This window comes from Sus scrofa, chromosome 5, assembly GCF_054392235.1.
Source record: "Sus scrofa isolate SSC_HxYL_T2T_F1_AM1 chromosome 5, Sscrofa_HxYL_maternal_Yorkshire_Landrace_v2.0, whole genome shotgun sequence".
NCBI classification, from domain to species: Eukaryota; Metazoa; Chordata; class Mammalia; order Artiodactyla; family Suidae; genus Sus; species Sus scrofa.
In genome coordinates this window covers 94,519,556-94,538,071 of record NC_139387.1, presented here as the reverse complement: position 1 = coordinate 94,538,071, position 18,516 = coordinate 94,519,556, and the positions used below count along the sequence as shown (strand labels likewise).

Sequence of the window (18,516 nt, the reverse complement as noted above, 5' to 3'; positions counted from 1 at the left end):
GCCTTCAAAATCTGCTATGATTCAGAAAAGGAAATTACCATGGTAGAGCTCTGAATGACTTTTTGAAAAAAGCAAGTCCTATAAGGCTCATGGTAGACTTTCTGTTATGGATTTTGGTGGAAAAAGGAATGTGAAACAAGAAGGTCTTTGATTCTTTGTGGTAACAACAAAGAGCCTCAGTCCAAGATTCAAGAGTGTTGCTTTGGTTTACTTAAAGGTAAAAAATAGCATTAGAACTCTGAGAATAGCCAAGAGAGCAGGTGAACAATGGGCCTGAAGAATTTCTAATCAGTTAGCAGAGTTTCTACACTCTGCATATTTACGTATTTTGAAAATTCTAAAATTACTATTTCCAAATATTCCTGTTATATTTTTTTCCCCAAACATAAAAAGTAAGTGCTATTTAAACAGAGAATAAAACACTTAAGCTAGCTATCTAGACCTGGCTTAAAACATACAAATTTCTCAAATCTTTGCCAAATTATAATAATTAAGGACAATTTTCTTTGCAAATTGTTGCTAACGTGAAGGCAGAAAAAAAACAACATAAAAGCCACAAACAGAAATAAATACAAGTGAGATTCAAAACACCTTGCAAAATAAAATGTAAAATATGATGAAAACAATTCTCACAGCATATATATGGTAGGAGACTTAAAGCCCTGTTCTAAAATTCTTAGCAATGTGTCACCCATGTTTTGGAACGTCCAGTAAAAGAAACTGGCTCTCCTTTATAACAAACTATTTTTAAAAGCATGTAAGTTTAAAGTTACTATCTAGAGAGTTGGAAATGCCTCAAACACACAGCTGGGATAACCTATTTCCAGAACAGTTTCTCACAAACTGTTGACTAAGTTTGGATAAAGAAATCTTGGGTAAATTTGGAGTATACCAGATCAAAGAAACCTACTGTAAGAACACAACTACATCAAAGGTTTTTACTTGATTTTACTTTTGGGTTTCATTTGGCACTATTTAGATTTTGATATAATAGGCTTGTTTTCTTTTTAAGCTGATTATACCTGTAAATGTAATTCTATAGATACCTAAAACAATCAGTGCTATAAATATGAAAGGAAATGTCAAAAGCACTTTTTAAGACTTTTTAAATGAAGTCGTTTTACAAAAACATTTTATTCTAAGAAATACTACAGCTAGTAAACAGAAGTTCTGAGTATATAGATTCAGAGGATAATAACCTATTTAAAATGCCTAACAGAGGAAGTTCCCTTGTGGCGTAGCGAGTTAAGGAGCTGGCATTGCCACAGCTGAGGTGCAGGCAGCAACTACAGCACAGCTTTGCTCTCCGGCCTGGGAACTTCCACATGCTGTGGGTGTGGCCAAAAGAAAAACAAAAATAAATAAATAAAAAGGTAGAAAATACTGAAGCAGAACAGTTATGGGACTGGCATATTTCATTATGTAATGTAGTTCTTCTATGCTTAGTGTTTGTGTGCTTTAAACAAAAATTTAAGACACATTAAAGCATACCTTTACATTGTGCATACTCATGATGTTTCCACAGTCATCCATGTACTGTTTTAGATCTTTATCCTGAAAAAATACAGCACTTTATTATGTGATACATAGTTCTGAGAGGGCATGGCTGATTTGCTTAATACTATTTAGTTCTTAAAAATAAGCTTTTTTAAAATTAAAGTACATTTGATTTACAATGTTGTATTAGTTTCTGGTGTACAACAAAGTAACTCAGTTATATATGTGTGTGTGTATATGTATATATGTATGTACACACATATATATATGCTTTTGCAAAAAGTAAGTTGTTTTTTGAGAAAAGATACTGAATTCACCACACATAATTTAATCAGATACTAATAACAATAATGTCCCTAGGGCTGTTAAAAAATCCAATTTGCTATGTTTTATTACAGTAAAATTAAATATTGAACTTTTATTAAATGCTTACCAGATACTCAAAGACCAGGGTCAAAGATTTATCTGTGTGAACAATGTCATGTAAGGTAACAATATTTGCATGTTTTAGATCCTTTAATAGTGAAACTGTAAAACAGAAAAAAAAAAAGTCAATTACTTAGTCTGTAATAGCCAGTGTTTAAAAAAACCTTAAGTCTAACATAAATGACTGAGTTTAAGAATCTCTTAAATTGAAAACATTAATCCACCAAAGGAATTTGTGGTAGAAATTCTAATAGAATCAATTTTTTTCTTTGCTCTTATGGTTCTGGGTTTGACATTTTTAATACTTAAAATTATCCCCAATGTTACATTAATATTCTCTATATCATCTTCTGTTTTTTCCTCAAATGTTAACTTATTAAGAATTCCAGGTTTAATTTAGGAGTTCCCGTCGTGGCGCAGTGGTTAACGAATCCGACTGGGAACGATGAGGTTGCGGGTTCGATCCCTGCCCTTGCTCAGTGGGTTAAGGATCTGGCATTGCCGTGAGCTGTGGTGTAGGTTGCAGATGCGGCTCGGATCCTGCGTTGCTGTGGCTCTGGCGTAGGCTGGTGGCTACAGATCCGATTAGACCCCTAGCCTGGGAATCTCCATATGCCGCGGGAGCGGCCCAAGAAATAGCAAAAAGACAAAAAAAAAAAAAAAAAAAAAAAGAATTCCAGGTTTAATTTAGATACAAAGTCAGGGTACTTTTTCCCTCCATATTGCTTATCAGTTGCCTCCAACTATTTTCTGGATAATATGTCTTTTTAAAAAATGGTGTCATTATATATCTACATCCTGTATATACTAATTTATAGTTAGTATTTCCCTAACGTCAAATATTTCTCTGACAATGATCTTTAATGACTTCATTACAATATTTCATTATAAGCTGTACAATAATATGATTAATTCCTTTCTGTTAAATATTTCAGCTTTAGATACTGCTCCCCCTCCACCCACCCCCGGCCCTGGTTTTATTGTATTCTTTTTCCTCAATAAGATGCCAAAAGCTTATGATGGCATATATCTTCCAGTCATCTACTATTTCTATATCTGAGTTCCTCTTACTTACACAAAATGAACTCTTATCATGCTGCTTTGGTTTTAAAAGTTCTATATAAAGTTCATAACACATTCTTCTCACGAAAGTACAAACTATACCTTCTCTTATTGCTGTGCAGGGCGCACCTTCTTCATGTTCCAATCGGATCTCTTTCAATGCCACCAAATTCTCTGTCAATTTACTTCTTCCTTTATATACTGTTGCATATGTACCCTGTAAAATACATTTTTGAAAGACACATCAAAAACATCAGAAGAGTCTGTCTACACCATCTATACAATAAAGAGCCCTAACTAAATCTCTAATTTCTAAGCATATGTTACATTCCATCTTGCAAGGAAAACTCTACCATGATGACTTTCGGTTTTCCTATAGCCCAGAGGACTTTCAGTTCCACACACAGTTTCCCTACTCTTACCACCCTATAAAGGGGTCCCTCAAAAGTATGAAAACAGGAGTTCCCGTTGTGGCTTAGTGGATTAAGAACCCGACTAATATCCAAGAGGAGACGGTCTGGTCCCTGGCCTCACTTAGTGGGTTAAGGATGTGGCACTGACCTGTGGTGTAGGTCACAGACACAGCTCGGATCTGGTGTGGCTGTGGCTGTGGCGTAGTCTGGCAGCTACAGCTCTGATTCAACCCCTAGCCTGGGAACTGCCATGTGCCATGAGTGTGGCACTAAAAAGAAAGAAAAAAACTATGACAACATTTGGAGAATATTTAATTTATTTCTTATACTTTGTATCAAATTAACAACTGGATGGATAGCTTTAGAATCAAAGGTACTCTACTTGCACTGATAAGTGGAGATTGAGGATGTTAATTAAGCATAATAACTGAAAATTGAAAATATCAACTAAAGTTGTTAAAATTGACCAGATTTCAGACTTTTTAGCATCTCTGTATTCTTTAACAAGCAAATATATTCTGCACATTTCTTCCGTCATTGCCAGGAAAGCCCTCAAACTTCCTGAAGCCTTCACCATTACCTAAATTCTATGATTTTCCTCACTTTTTCTGACTCTGGGAGATAAACAATTTAAAATTAGTACTAGTAGCAAGTTCAAGAAAACCAAAGTCTTCTGAGCCTAGAATTTCCTTAACCTTAATGAGATAGGCCTTTATCCTTAAAGATACTATTTTGATTTTTCACAAGTTTGAACACATGTAATTTCCCACCTGATAGTACAGAGAACAGACTACCAGGAAACTAGCTAAACAAATAGAAGTCTATTTTGTTACCAAGAATGCACAGTATTTTGTGTTTCAATAGATGGTTATAAAATTTCATTTCTTCTCACACCGGGGATCATTTAAAGAATTAAAGGGATTTTCATTCTAACATTTTGTTGTCTTTTCAGAACAAGATATAATCATTTAGATGGCATGGAAAAATATTTCTTATGTTTTAAAAATAAATATTAACTTACCTCTCCAAGCTTTTCTAACTTGATGTAGGTTTCCATTTTTCCAAACCCAATTTCTGACTAAAAGCAAACAATTATAAATTTAGTATTCTTAAAATTTCAATTCATTTCTTCCTCAATTTCTGAAACTCTCCTGCTCCAAAGAGTGTCTTGGATTAGAAAAATCTGATTATAATTAAATTGTTGAACATCTGTCAAGTTTTAAAATAATTTTTTTTAATTGGAACATTCCAGTTTCAAGAACATCAAAGTTCACAATTAAAATTGTCAACCCATCTTTCATATAGATCAATTAACACTCTGTTATGAAAAAGTTTTCTTCTATTTTAAGACCCTGAAGTTTTAAGCTAGCACAGGCATTTTAAGATACTAAAGAATATTATAAAAGATAACCACATAGTTTTCTTTATAATAAAATTGCAAAATAAGTAATTTTCCTACATGCTTATTTTCATCAATCTTTGTGTTCACTAGGAAGCCCCACAAACAATAAGGAAGGCCTTCAAACAACAGGTCTTCCTATTAAGGAAGGCCTACTTATTTCAGGTTTTCCCACCAAAATATAATAAAAAAGACAACTGCAAGTAACACTCTACTGTGAATCAGGAAACAGCTAACACAGAAGAACCAATATATATCAGCCCCATCCACTCCCTCAAAAAGGCTTCAAAAAAAGTGAATTCTCAAAACCGCTTGCTTTTAAACCTTGAGCTTATGTGCCTATTTTGTATGGAATCAATAAATGAGGCAGATGGAATATACCCAAATATGTAATGGAAATCCAGTATTTAAAAACTAAATACAAACAAAACAAAAACCTTAACACAGGAGATTTAGAGAAAGAAAAAAAATATATAGTGATAAAAATTTAGGGATTGAGAGAGCAGAAATAATGGTTAAGTTAAAGATAAGAATAAGAATTTTCTTCTTAGTCTTTTTTTTTAAAGAATGTTCTCAAATTGCTTTCTACTACCCCTTTGTAGATATGGAAAAGGCAGTAACAATCTAAACATTCATTTCTCAGTTAGAGTGAAACTAACTCCCTTAAAAAAATAGCTAGTGAAGAGTTCCTGTGGTGGCACAATGGAAACGAATTCGACCAGGATCGATGAGGACATGGGTTCGATCCCTGGCCTCGCTTAGAGGGTTAAGGATTTGGCGTTGCCCTGAGCTGTGGTGTAGGTCACACACGGCTCGGATTCCTCACTGCTGTGACTGTGATGTAGGCCCGCAGCTGTAGCTCTGATTTGACCCCTAGCTTGGGAACTTCCACATGCCATGAGTGCGACACTAAAAAGAAAAAACAAAAAAGCCAGTGAAAGGAAATAATGTTCTTTATATATAACCTCAGGTCTCAAATGTATATAAATACTGGATTGTTAAATACTATCTTTTAGTCAAATGCACAATTTTTTCTGGAGTTGTTGAGTAAAATAAAAATGATACGTGACAGTTTGATTTAATTATCACTCACCACTTTGACCAAAAGGATAAACTGCCCAAAGTTAAATGGTCAAAAGTAGCAGAAGATGGGAGTTCCCTTCATGGCTCAACGGTTAACAAATCTGACTAGGATCCATGGGGACACAGCATTCAATCCCTGGCCTTGCTCAGTAGGTTAAAGATCCAGCGTTGTTGTAAGCTGTGATGTAGGTTGCAGACGCAGCTCGAATCTGGCATTGCTGTGGCTCTGGTGCAGGCCAGCAGCTGTAGCTCCGATTAGACCCCTAGCCTGGGAACCTCCATACACCACGGGTGCAGCCCTAAAAGGACAAAAAAAAAAAAGCCATCATCTTTAACAAGGAGACACACATGGAAAAATATAGCTATAAGCTGGGAATTTTATCTTATCAGGAGTTGGGAAAATTTCTTATTCATTCTTTTATCTAAAGTGAATAAATACTAGCATACCCTTAAATACACTTTTGTCTAATGGTGGCTAAGGTAAAAATACCGAGGTTTGCTTTAGAGTATGCAAATGAACTACAAATTCAACATTGCAGTGATAAAAATGTAAATACTACTGTATCATATAAAATAAATAATGAATAACCTGTAAGAGATGTATCAGAAATCAACATTACAAAGAGTCACTTTTCAGAGAATGTAAAAATTTAGTGAGATCATTAAAATATGCTAAAAGTCTGCTTTCTAAAAACAAGTACTACAATTGTCTGCCAGAACCCAATTCAAGGGGTAAAATGTACCCACCTCATCACATTTTAATGATTCCCAACTTTTAGGATTAATAATTACATCCAAATATTACTTACTGAATCTTTGCATAGAATTTCTAGAAAGTTTTCCTTGCATTTTTATCTGCTGAACATGACGAGATTAACAATAGATATAATGACTAGCTTGTTGACAGGCTCTCCTACAGAAATTATTCAGAGGACAGAGGACAAAGCTCATTTATTCAACATTTACGGAGCATAATTCTAGGTACTGGGGATACAGTGAAGAAGACAGATGTGATTCCTGCCTTCATGAGTTCACAATCTAGACTACATTATTTTAGAATATTTTAAATGTTTCATAAAAATAGAAATAATAGCTAAATAACAGAATAAGCTTTGCATGTTAATAAAACATATAAATCTCCTTAAGTCTGCTTTCCAAATGAAGATCATTTTTTTTCCTGATACTTCACTGTTCGAAGAGAATACTAGGCTTTTTGGAAAACCAAGCAAACTCCTGTTCAAATAGCTCATACATAAGCACACGAAAATTAAACAAAGCAAAAACAAGGATAAACTATAATTTATAAAGCATTCCTATAATTTAGTATTGAGCACTGTGGGGTATTTCTTGATTATTTTGGCTCTGCCAATATAATCACCATATCAAAGTTATAAAGACGTATTAACATGCTGGCAATGCAGTTCTAGCTGAGCTTCAAAAAAAAATGAAATATGTGCAAAAGTTCTATAACTGCCATTCTAAAAGTGAATGTGTACATAAGAAAAACTGGAGGCAAAGGGAGATTCTCCAAACACCCATTTCCCTCCTTGTGAGATTCACTGTTACTGACAGAAATGTGTTCTATCTTAGATGGGGGCGGGAGGGCAGAAAAGTGACAGAACCTCTATTCTACTTGGTCATTTTATCTTAAAAAATGTGCTGTTACTATCATGCTACTACCTTAATTCTGCCGATAATATGCCAACAGATAAAGTTGTGGGTAGTAATGAACCTCACTTCCACACCCCATGATATATTTATTATTTTTGAGAGACACCAGGACTTAATACTCTATTTTCTCACCTGCTCTTAGAAATACAGACTGCATATGATCTATATTGGTAAAATCATGAATGCGGAATCTAAAACTTACTGTTTAGGAAGAAGCAGATTCTTAAAACGCATATAATCTATAATTTCAATAAAATGAGACAAATTTTCATATACAGACTTAGTTTACTAAAGCCACACTTAACACGCTTATAAAACTTCCCCAGGGAATTTCACCATTGTAAGTGTAACAATGCTCTAATAAATCTTGATTATCTGAATATGGGCTTTTCCACTAATGTTTAACTAAATATGTTAAGAGAATATTCCACTTATCAACTATAAATGAGTATTAAATACACTTCACCAATCTAATAACCAGTATCTTTAAAATGAGATAGGATGACTAAATGTAATGTGGTGTCCTGCATGGAACCCTGGGGAGGTGGGGGAGAGATTAGTGAAAGACTAGGGAAATTTGAATAAAGTATGGAGTTTAGTTAATTGCAATGTACCAATACTGGTTTCCTCAGTTGTGACAAACGTACTAAAACAATATAAAATGTTAATAACAGGGGTAACTGGGAATGTGGTATAAGGGAACTGTCTATATAACCTTTTAAATTTTTCTATAAATCTGTAACTAGTCTAAAATAAAAAGTCAATAGAAAGGATTTGGAGTTCCCAATGTGGCTCAGTGGTTAACAAATCTGACTAGGAACCAGGAGGTTGCGGGTTCAATCCCTGGCCTTGCTCAGTGGGTTAAGGATCCAGCGTTGCCATGAGCTGTGGTGTAGGTTGCAGATGCGGCTCAGATCCTGCATTGCTGTGGCTCTGGCGTAGGCTGGCAGCGACAGCTCCGATTCGACCCCTAGCCTGGGAACCTCCATATGCAGCGGGAGCAGCCCAAGAAATGGCAAAAAGACCAAAAAAAAAAAAAAAGAAAGGATTTGGCAAGAGAGGAAGACTGACTACAGATGAGTGTACTGTGGCAACAAATATGCTAAGCACCCTGAGGAGAAGAGACAGGAAAAAGGACAATCCCTCAATATTAAAAAAAAAAAAAAAAAAAAAAAGAGTAAATGAATATAGCTCTAGGTAGATTTGCACATCTGTAATTCAGAAAATGAGAGGGTTTCTAATTAGTGGCTTCTCTCTTCTTTATCATGTAGTAGGAGAAGTCATCTGCTTTGAGTGAGGGGGAAAGAATATAAGAAAATAGGATGCCCAAGTGATACTGAGGATCCAGTTGAGGTTGATGATATATTCACAGAAGAACCAATCAGCCCTACTGTCTATCTTTCTCCACTAGATATGAATTCTGTGACTTGTTTCTTACTTACTACTTAATCAAAAGATTTAACGTTATTTTTGCTTCTCTAATTATTTGTATGTTGCTATTGAAATTAAGAAAACAAAACTTTCATCCTTTTAGAAAGACAAAATTTTGGAGTTCCCATCATGGCTCAGTGGAAATGAATCTGATTAGTAGCCAGGAGGATGCAGGTTCGTTCCCTAGCTTTGCTCAGTGGGTTAAGGATCCAGCGTTGCCGTGAGCTATGATGTAGGTCGCAGACATGGCTCGGGATCTGGCATTGCTGTGGCTGTGGCATAGGCCAACGGCTACAGCTCTGATTCAACCCCAGCCTGGGAATCTACATATGCTGAGGGTGCGGCCCTGAAAAAAAGACAAAAAAAGAAAAGACAAAATTTTGTATTTGGTCTTGAAAAAAAATTTTTCTTTTTTAGATAGAGTATATATCCATAAAAACATAAGCTCTAACCAAATCTGAAAAATACTTTTCTTTCCCCATTTCCTTTCCACCCATTCCCTAATCCTTCCCCTTCACATAAAACGGAGGATATTTAAGAATAATTTTCTAAATTTTCATGGCTTTGGTAAGGTAGATAAATAATGAAAAGGATGAACTGATAGAAATTAAAACGCAGCTGGTATGAGTAATCTTAAATACACACACAAATTCAGATAAAAAACAAGGGAGGTTAATAGGAACATTCAACATAATAAAAACTCCTGTCACTTCACATTCATTAGAGGGCACTGTTTTCCTTAATTTCATGTACAATGAAAAAGCTAGGTCTTAGAGGATAACTTTGGTGATTAAATCATCATACCTTTAGTCCCAATAGGAATATTTAATAACTCCAAAATTTATTCTAAGTACTAATCTTTAATACAAACTGATAACCAAAGAACATTTTCAACCAGGTAACTAAATGACAAAGTTATCTGAATAAAGATGTCTTAAGCAGTGATGCAAAAATTAGGATTGTAAGCTTATACCAAAATCAAATGGTATTACAATTTTATCGTATATTGTGTATGTCAATGTATTCATATTATACACAGTACTACATAATTTTATTATTTAGAATATATAACTAAAATAGAAGTTGCTGGTGGATAAAAACATTCCATGATACAATAAGTAAAAAGAAGACGTAACAACTATGGCAACCCAGGACTCATCAATTATTCCTTCTTCAGACGCACAGTTCAAGTGGGTACCAGGTCCTGCCTATTTTATCTCAACACAGTACCTAGGATCCAGGTTCTCCTTTCCATTTCCACATGACTGACACATCATCCCTAATTATGAATAAAGTCCTAATTTGTTTCCCCACCTCTAGTCTTTCTCTCCTTCTACTCTACTTCATTGTTTATACTTTTCCTGAAGCTATGGTTATGAAACAAGGATCTCGTCGGTCCTTGTTTAAATAAGTATCTGAGGTCCTTCTTTTCACAGGGGATGAAGTCCGGACTCATTGGCCTAACATCTAAGGCTTTTAAGAGTCTAGATCCATCCTATCCTTTTCAAGGCCTTTTCTTTAACATCAGTCCCTATCTACCTTCATGTCAGTTATAATCTTCTCAAAATACTCACATTCATACCTCTGGGTTTTATGATATGAAGTTTCCTCTGCTTACAACACCCTTCTATTCAATGTCCACTGGACAAATTCCTACCCATCCAATATGCATCTTTAAACCATTAAGGAAAATGATAAAATCCATAAAGTAATGTAATCACTTTAGCTATCCAGTAATTAATTATAAAAATTAATATAAAATGTTTATACTCAGAAAATCAAACAAGGAGATCTGATGATGTAAGTACAGGAGACTTAAAAACTTACTAAGGAAGCTCTCCGAGACCTTCGGCTCATTGGTTGATCAAATGGTGGACTGTTTATCTGCAACTTTTCAAGATACCCATCAGGTATTCTGATATCTGCAGGCAGTGATAACCGCTTATTTAAATCCTTTAAAAAAGTAGGGAAAAAAGACACTGGTGGGTAACTGCAAACAGAAAAGTAAGGGCATTTGACTTTTGAATTCATGGCCTCTACTACCTTCTTTCTTAGTGATAAGTTACTATAAGGTTTAATTGTGATTGCAAAATTACCTACATTGATTATATATAACATACTGAATGCAAATGTATGTACTGTGAGCAAAAGTATACAACTGTACAGAAATGGTATTCTGCAAGCCAGTTATTTCTGAGTCCTTTCACTGATAAATGCAACAGGGAATTTACACTGACATTATTATACCACAGAAGAGGAATAGGCAAAGGCTACCACAAAATGGGATTGGTTTAAAGAGCTAAGTGGATATTTTATGACTTTGTATGCAACATAGTGAGAGAACCGAAATATTTTATTTTTGCTATGCCAATGGAGAGAAGTAAAAGACATTTCTATTTTTTACATCTCTCCCAGATGTAAAAAGAGCTCTTGCCTATATTATCACGCTAAGAAACATAAATCCTATAAAAATAAATCCCTACTATTTATAATAGTAACCAAACCAAAAAGCAAAATTGAGATGTAAAGGAAATGCATAAATGTTTATTGAGAGATATATGACAAGTATAAAAATATTCTCAAATGATAAGAGAAAACAATGAAAAGTTAGTAATTCTTCCATATTAGTTTTATATTTTACATAACCCTAAACAAATCACAGCTAATTCTTGGAAAAAATCAAAATGTTTAAAATTTATCTAGACAAATATATAGAAAGCAATATCCAAAAACTTTCTAAAATAAGTAAGAGTAGGAGTTCCCTGGTGGCCTAGTGGTTAAGGATTTAGCATTGTCACTGCTGTGGCCTGGGTTGGATCCTTTGCCTGGGAACGTCTTACATGTAAAATAAAATAAAATGAAATAAAATAATAAGGGTATATGTATGTATGGGGTGGTGGTAGTAAGAAAGAATTCTTTCCAGATATTAAACAATAAAAATAAAAAATGGAGAGTGTGTCACCTTTGGGGGAAAAATAAACACAGCTCAATGGGACAATGAGAAAGTACAGATATAGATCCTAATAGTAAATAAAACTTTTAAACAGAGTTGAAAATGCTATTTTACACCATTTAGAAACTGAGACTCTTTTCTGTAACTGATTCAGAAGCAATCTTTGATCAGTGAAAATGCAATCAACCAATAGGACAGATACCCTAATCATCATTAACTCAAAGCACTGAAAAAATAATATTCTGATTTCAAAATATGTTCAATTTGAGGGGAAAAAATTCTTTTAATTAATCTACAGCAGAAGAAATAATAACATTCACAATTAACTTCTGTACAATGTTACACATAACATTGACAAAGATAAGGAAATGAGCTCTTCATTCTTTTACACAATATAACTTATGTGTGCTACAAAGAATGAAGTATCCGGACATATCTCAAATATATAATTAAAATCATATTTTTTCTTTGTCTCTTTTTTTGCCATTTCTAGGGCCACTTCTGCAGCATATGGAGGTTCCCAGGCTAGGGGTCTAATCGGAGCTGTAGCCCCTGGCCTACGCCACAGACACAGCAACGAGGGATCCGAGCTGCATCTGCGACCTACACCACAGCTCATGGCAAAGCTGGATCCTTGACCCACTGAGTGAGACCAGGGATCTAACCCACAACCTCATGGTTCCTAGTCGGATTCGTTAACCACTGAGCCACGACGGGAACTCCAAAATCATATTTTCTAAAAGGGAAATTTTGGTAATACATCATCATGGATTTGTGGAATTTTTGAAAATCCACATTTCCCTTATAGAGACCCTACATAAGTAGTGTTTTGCAGAATGTTAAATATAATTAGTGTATACTTGCCTTGGGATAGTAGATAATTAGAAAAAACATATCCCCACACTAGTTTTTACTAATACAAAGAAACAACTTTCTTATACATGGCATTTGTTCTCATGAAAATTTTCAAATAAGCATTTATTCTGTTTGATATGTACATACACATATATATACATACATTTGTATGTATGTATATGTTTACACACACACATACACACACACACACACACACAAAGGCCTTTTTATATTTTTTAAATGGTACCTCCATTGAGATCCGTCTATGTATACGATTTCTAAGACAAACACCCGTAGGTGACTGGACTTCATCAGATGATGTCCCAGAAGCTTGGTCACTCTCACCATCTGATCCCATTTTTAGATTTTCATGAACAATATCTGTATCAGAAAATGAAACATTACTTATCTTAGAAGAGATGTATTAAACTCTACTGTATCACATAATTTATTATCACTATAGGTAAGATGTAGTCAGCCAACATGTAAAAATCACAGCATAAAAAGTCTTTTACATTCTGGGTACCACAGGTGTACGTTTAATCAAAATAGAACTCAAATGTCCCTAAAACAGTAGTAATAAATCCTTTTATGCTCTCAGATTACAGAGAGTTATATTAAGAGTTGAATAATAAAATTACAGACTGAAAATAACACCTTAGGATTATTTAGTCAGAGCTCTTATTTTCCGGATCTGGAAACAGAGACCTTGAAAGGTTAAATGACTTGCAAAGGTCACACTAGAGGCAGAGAGAAAACAGAAAACTGGCCTTTTATTTAGTTTAGTATTCTTTCCATTAAATAATGTGCAACTGAGTCTACAGCCAAATGAATTGGTTCTTTGGATATTCTTTTAAAAACTGTTGTACTGCTGCTAATGCAATTCCCCACCCCCTACTGTTAAAAAATAATAATTCAGAAAGATTCACTGAATATTTACTTTGTACTACAACTATAATACAAGTGCCACAAAATCTATCATGGGCAAGAACATATTTCATTTATAATACAAGGTGGGTGGGTTATGATATATTTTTAATAGGAATAAAAGTTAAATGGGAGAAAAGGGAGGGAGATTAATTCCATCTGGGAATATTAAAAACAAACTTCCAAACTTGTGTTACCTGCTCATCTATTTGCACTTGTCAATCATCTAATTCAACTAGTAAGAGTAACCCACCGGAAACAAACAATTGCTAGATCTGGAGTTTCCGTTGTGGCTCAGTGGTAACGAACCTGACTAGGATCCATGAGAATATGGGTTTGATCCCCGGCCTCGCTCAGTGGGTTAAGGATCTGGCACTGTTGTGAGCTGTGGTGTAGGTCACAGATGTGGTTCAGATCTGGCGTTGCTGTGGCTATGATGCAGGCTGGCAGCTACAGTTCTGCTTTGAGCCCCAGCCTGTGAACTTCCATATACTCCAGGTATGGCCCTAAAACAACAACAACAACAACAACAACAACAACAACAACAAAAGCTAGATCTGAAACATATCTCTTGCCACTAGTCCTCGCCATACAATTATTCATTCCCCTAAAAGCTTAAATGTTGTTTCATGCTATAGTGCTTTAACAAATTTTTTCCCTTATATGTAAGAGATGCTTTTCTCCACTTTATCAATTTGGTGAACTCATTCTTCAAACCTATGCTGATATGTCATCAGCACTCAGTCAAGTCTTTTCTAACCTCAGACACAGATGACTACTGCACTGAAGAGCACAACTACTACACTGAAGAGCATTTTGTCCTTCATATGGTTTTTATACCAAATTAAGAGATCCTCGGGGACAGAAACTGGCTTATTCACTTTTCTATTTCTAGAACCTAACAAAGTTTGTGGTACTTAGTAGGTAGCTCAACAAATATTCCATTGAATTAAATATTAACTAAAAATCAAAGAATGGAGTAGGTAACTGTAGAATTTCTTTCAAATGAAATGTTATATGAAATATCAACATACAAAATAAATGAAAATAGCATTTCATAACTACAAATGTAAACTTTTAGTTAAGATTTGCTTATAAAAATATGAAAATTGTTCAAATGAACCAAAAACTTCAGGATCTCATCAATTCAGTCTTAGAATTCACACATTTCTGTATTTTGTCTTAGTAACACATTATTGAGAAAATTCTTATTTGCACCAATAAGCAGCTGCAAACAGTAATCAGTTTAAATAGAACAGTATATAAATTAAGAATATACTTCAATTACACAGATGTTTCAGTGGGTTAAGCGTCTGGCATTGCCATGAGCTATGGTGTAGGTTGCAGACACGGCTCGGATCTGGCGTTGCTGTGGCTGGCAGCTGTAACTCCGATTTGAGGCTGGGAACCTCCATGTGTCACAGGTGCGGCCCTTAAAAAAAAGTCAGCTTGGCAGTGAAAATCAATATACTGGGAGACTGATTTCTAGCCTGATAGTATTTAATACATCTGAGATAAAGCATTCTTTTCTGTCACTCTTATTTAAAATAATTATTCCTTCCATTTCCAGCAAAATCTAAAAATTTGCCTTCCTCAAAATGTATAGCTTAGCTTGCATGAATGCATGGCTTAATATCCCAAGCAAGACAGAGAACTGAAAGCTCAAAGATGTTACACAAAAATTGACTCTATCACTTCTTTGGGAGAGGTTTCTCATCTTGCTAAGAAGATGCTTGGGTTTAGCTATAAAATGAGATAAAAGATGAAGCTTTGGGTGTCTCACCTGCAAATGAGTGCCTCCTACAGAAAGGCAGGAGACTCTCAAAAATGCTACATCTTCAGTAAAGGACAGAGTGAAAAAGAAATCTGGTGCAATGCACTGAAGATTACAAAGGAGCATATTAATCTCAAACTATGGATAAATACTTGAGTACCATGTGAGTCAATCAAGAAACTGCTCATGTCATTAATGAGCAAGCATAGTTCCAGTATAAATACCAGTTGGTATTTTCATTTCCATCAATAAGACAAAAATGAAACAATGAAGCCTTATGTCAAAACTTCCATTTACTTGCACTGGTATGAGCAACTTCTCTTCTTAATCAGGTAATAGTTTTTGAGTAACAGAAAAATATTTATTTCTCAAATGGCTCAATTTTTGTGTAATTCACCATGTAACAGCCACAGACAGATATAACACAATTTTAAATTTAATCTGCATTACTAGCATTTTCAACCTTAAAGTTTAGCTTAAGGGTCAGCATATGTGACCTGTTTTTGAACGGCCTTGAGCCATATATGGCCCACAAAACCAGAAAAATTTTTACCGTCTGATCCTTTACAGAAAAGAAAAAGTTTGCCAATCTCTGGTCTAGACAACCAACAAAACAATAAATTAAGCCCTGATTTGAAGTGTTTTCCAATTTCAGTGGGGTAAATACTCCCTTTGTGGCCAATTCAAGCTACCACCATGGCATCACTGAACAATCAGTTGAGAAATGTGCACACCATGACATAGTATTTTAACTGTACAGATACTACAGAGAAATAAATAACCCCCAAAGGATACACAACAGTAAAGTACAGCAAAATAATCAGGAAATAATGACATTTGAATGCTCATTACTTTTTTAATTTAGCTTAATTTTACATTCATACAATTTAAATTTTGATAATGGTTATGTTTAACAACCAGCTTGCAAAATTCCTGAAAATTCCTGAACCAGTATGAGCCACCTCTAGCACACCAATCTGTAGGGTTAAACCTACAAGGATAAGGGAGTTCCCATCGTGGCTCAGTGGTTAACGAATCCGACTAGGAACCATGAGGTTGCGGGTTTGATCCCTGGCCTCGCTCAGTGGGTTAAGGATCCCACCTTGCTGTGGCGTAGGCGGGCGTCTATGGCTTCGATTCAACCCCTAGCCTGGGAACCTCCATATGCCGCGGGAGTGGCCCAAGAAATGGCAAAAAAAGACAAAAAACAAAACAAAACAAAAAAAAAACAAAAAACCCACAAGGATAAGAGTTACATATATTTCCCATAGACGTATACTTCTCCTGTAGATAAGTTCATACTTCCAAAATAACAAAACACATGAGGAAATAATCCACCATGGCTAGAGTGAGCAGATAAAGCAAAAAACAGAATAAAACACTCAGAAACTTCAGTAAACATAATTATATCATAAGACCACAAAATAATTATACTTAAAATTATTTTTAAAAAACCAAAACATGATATATAAGACACCATCAAAAAAGACAAGAGGAGTTCCCCTTGTGGTGCAGCAGAAATGAATCCGACTAGTATCTGTGAGGATGCAGGTTTGATCCCAGGCCTCGCTCTGGGGGTTGGGGATCCGGTATTGCTGTAAGCTGTGGTATAGGTCGCAGATGCAGCTCGGATACCACATTGTTGTGGCTGTAGCACAAGCGGCAGCTACAGCTCTGATTTGACCCCTTGCCTGCAAACTTCCATATGCCACGAGTGTAGCCCTAATGAGGGAAAAAAAAAAAAAAAAAAAAGATGAAATAAACAGTAACTTGCAGATATATTTGCCTAGATATTTAACTTTTTTACTTTTTTGCCTTTTTAGGGCCACGAGCACAGCACATGGAGGTTCCCAGGCTAGGGGTCAAATCAGAGCTATAGGTGCTGGCCTATGCCACAGCCACAGCAATACCAGATCTGAGCCATATCTGAGACCTACACCACAGCTCACCGCAAGGCCAGATCCTTAACCCACTGAGTGAGGCCAGGAATCAAACCTGCATCACCGATACTAGTCAGATTCATTTCCACTGAGCCATGACAGGAACTCCATGTTTTCCTAGATATTTAAAATGTCACAGTGACATAAGAATAACAATTCAGGTAATAATCGTATGTACTAATAAGCACTGGACTATGAAATGGTGATAATGTGGAGTTACTAAACTACGACCCTAAATTAAGCACCATGTCAAATGGCTATTCATCTTGAAACCTTTCACCCACCTCTTAAGGGCTTTGTTTCCTTCCTGGTGGACAGGTTTTCAAATATTACTCCTCTGTAGTATCAGCACTACTGCCTCTCTAGAACCTTCCATCTTACTGCTATCTCTTATTCTCGAGTTTTAACTTACAAGAAAAACTAGATAATAAAGGCTGGATGACTTCCATACAGCTAAAACCTAGCCATGAACATAACCTACAGTTAGAAAATTTTTAAAAAACAAATTACCTAATCTGCTTCCATTTCTGGGCATTGCCATGAAGGAACCAAGGCTTCCTCCAATAACGCTATGTGGTCTCCGCAACGGGGGCTTCTTGAAGGACCCCGTGTACTGGTGGAGGAAGGAATGCATACTGTGAGAGGTTGGAGGCCTGCCATTCTTCACGATAGGCTCTGTGGTTTCACAATATCCAAAAATCATTCCATTAACAGCCCAAGATCCAGGATCACATGAGAAGGATTGAGAAAGCAAAAGAGAAAACAAAACAAGAGGTTACAATAGAGAGCATTATATTCAACCTCATTTCCTTAGCTAAGTATATGAAGTACTAGGATTAAAATAATTCCTATGAAAAAATACTTAGAGAAAATACTTTAATATTTGAAATTGGTCTAGTAACTTAATTATCCATTTTTAATACAATCAAATCGGTTAGCAATCACCAAACTACTAATATGGCCCACAGACTTTTTGATCTATTTATTTTAATACATCAAGATTGTTTCCATAATTCACCTACATTTACTGACAGTCTCATATATGCTTTATGATTAGGCATATGCCACAGAAGAGAAAAGACATG

At 35.3% G+C, this 18,516-nt stretch overlaps 1 protein-coding gene across 1 annotated transcript in view; it reads right to left on the bottom strand.

Moving 5' to 3' along the window:
* The window catches only part of CDK17 (cyclin dependent kinase 17), a 97,856-nt gene that overhangs the window by 15,982 nt on the left and 63,358 nt on the right, over positions 1-18,516 (bottom strand). Inside the window, exons 3-9 of the mRNA XM_021092731.2 lie at positions 17,942-18,106; positions 13,038-13,171; positions 10,810-10,935; positions 4,420-4,476; positions 3,088-3,202; positions 1,931-2,025; positions 1,492-1,554 (exon numbers count right to left, since the gene is read on the bottom strand). Of these exons, the coding sequence (XP_020948390.2) occupies positions 1,492-1,554; positions 1,931-2,025; positions 3,088-3,202; positions 4,420-4,476; positions 10,810-10,935; positions 13,038-13,171; positions 17,942-18,106 (755 nt within the window). The remainder of the gene's footprint in view (positions 1-1,491; positions 1,555-1,930; positions 2,026-3,087; positions 3,203-4,419; positions 4,477-10,809; positions 10,936-13,037; positions 13,172-17,941; positions 18,107-18,516) is intronic.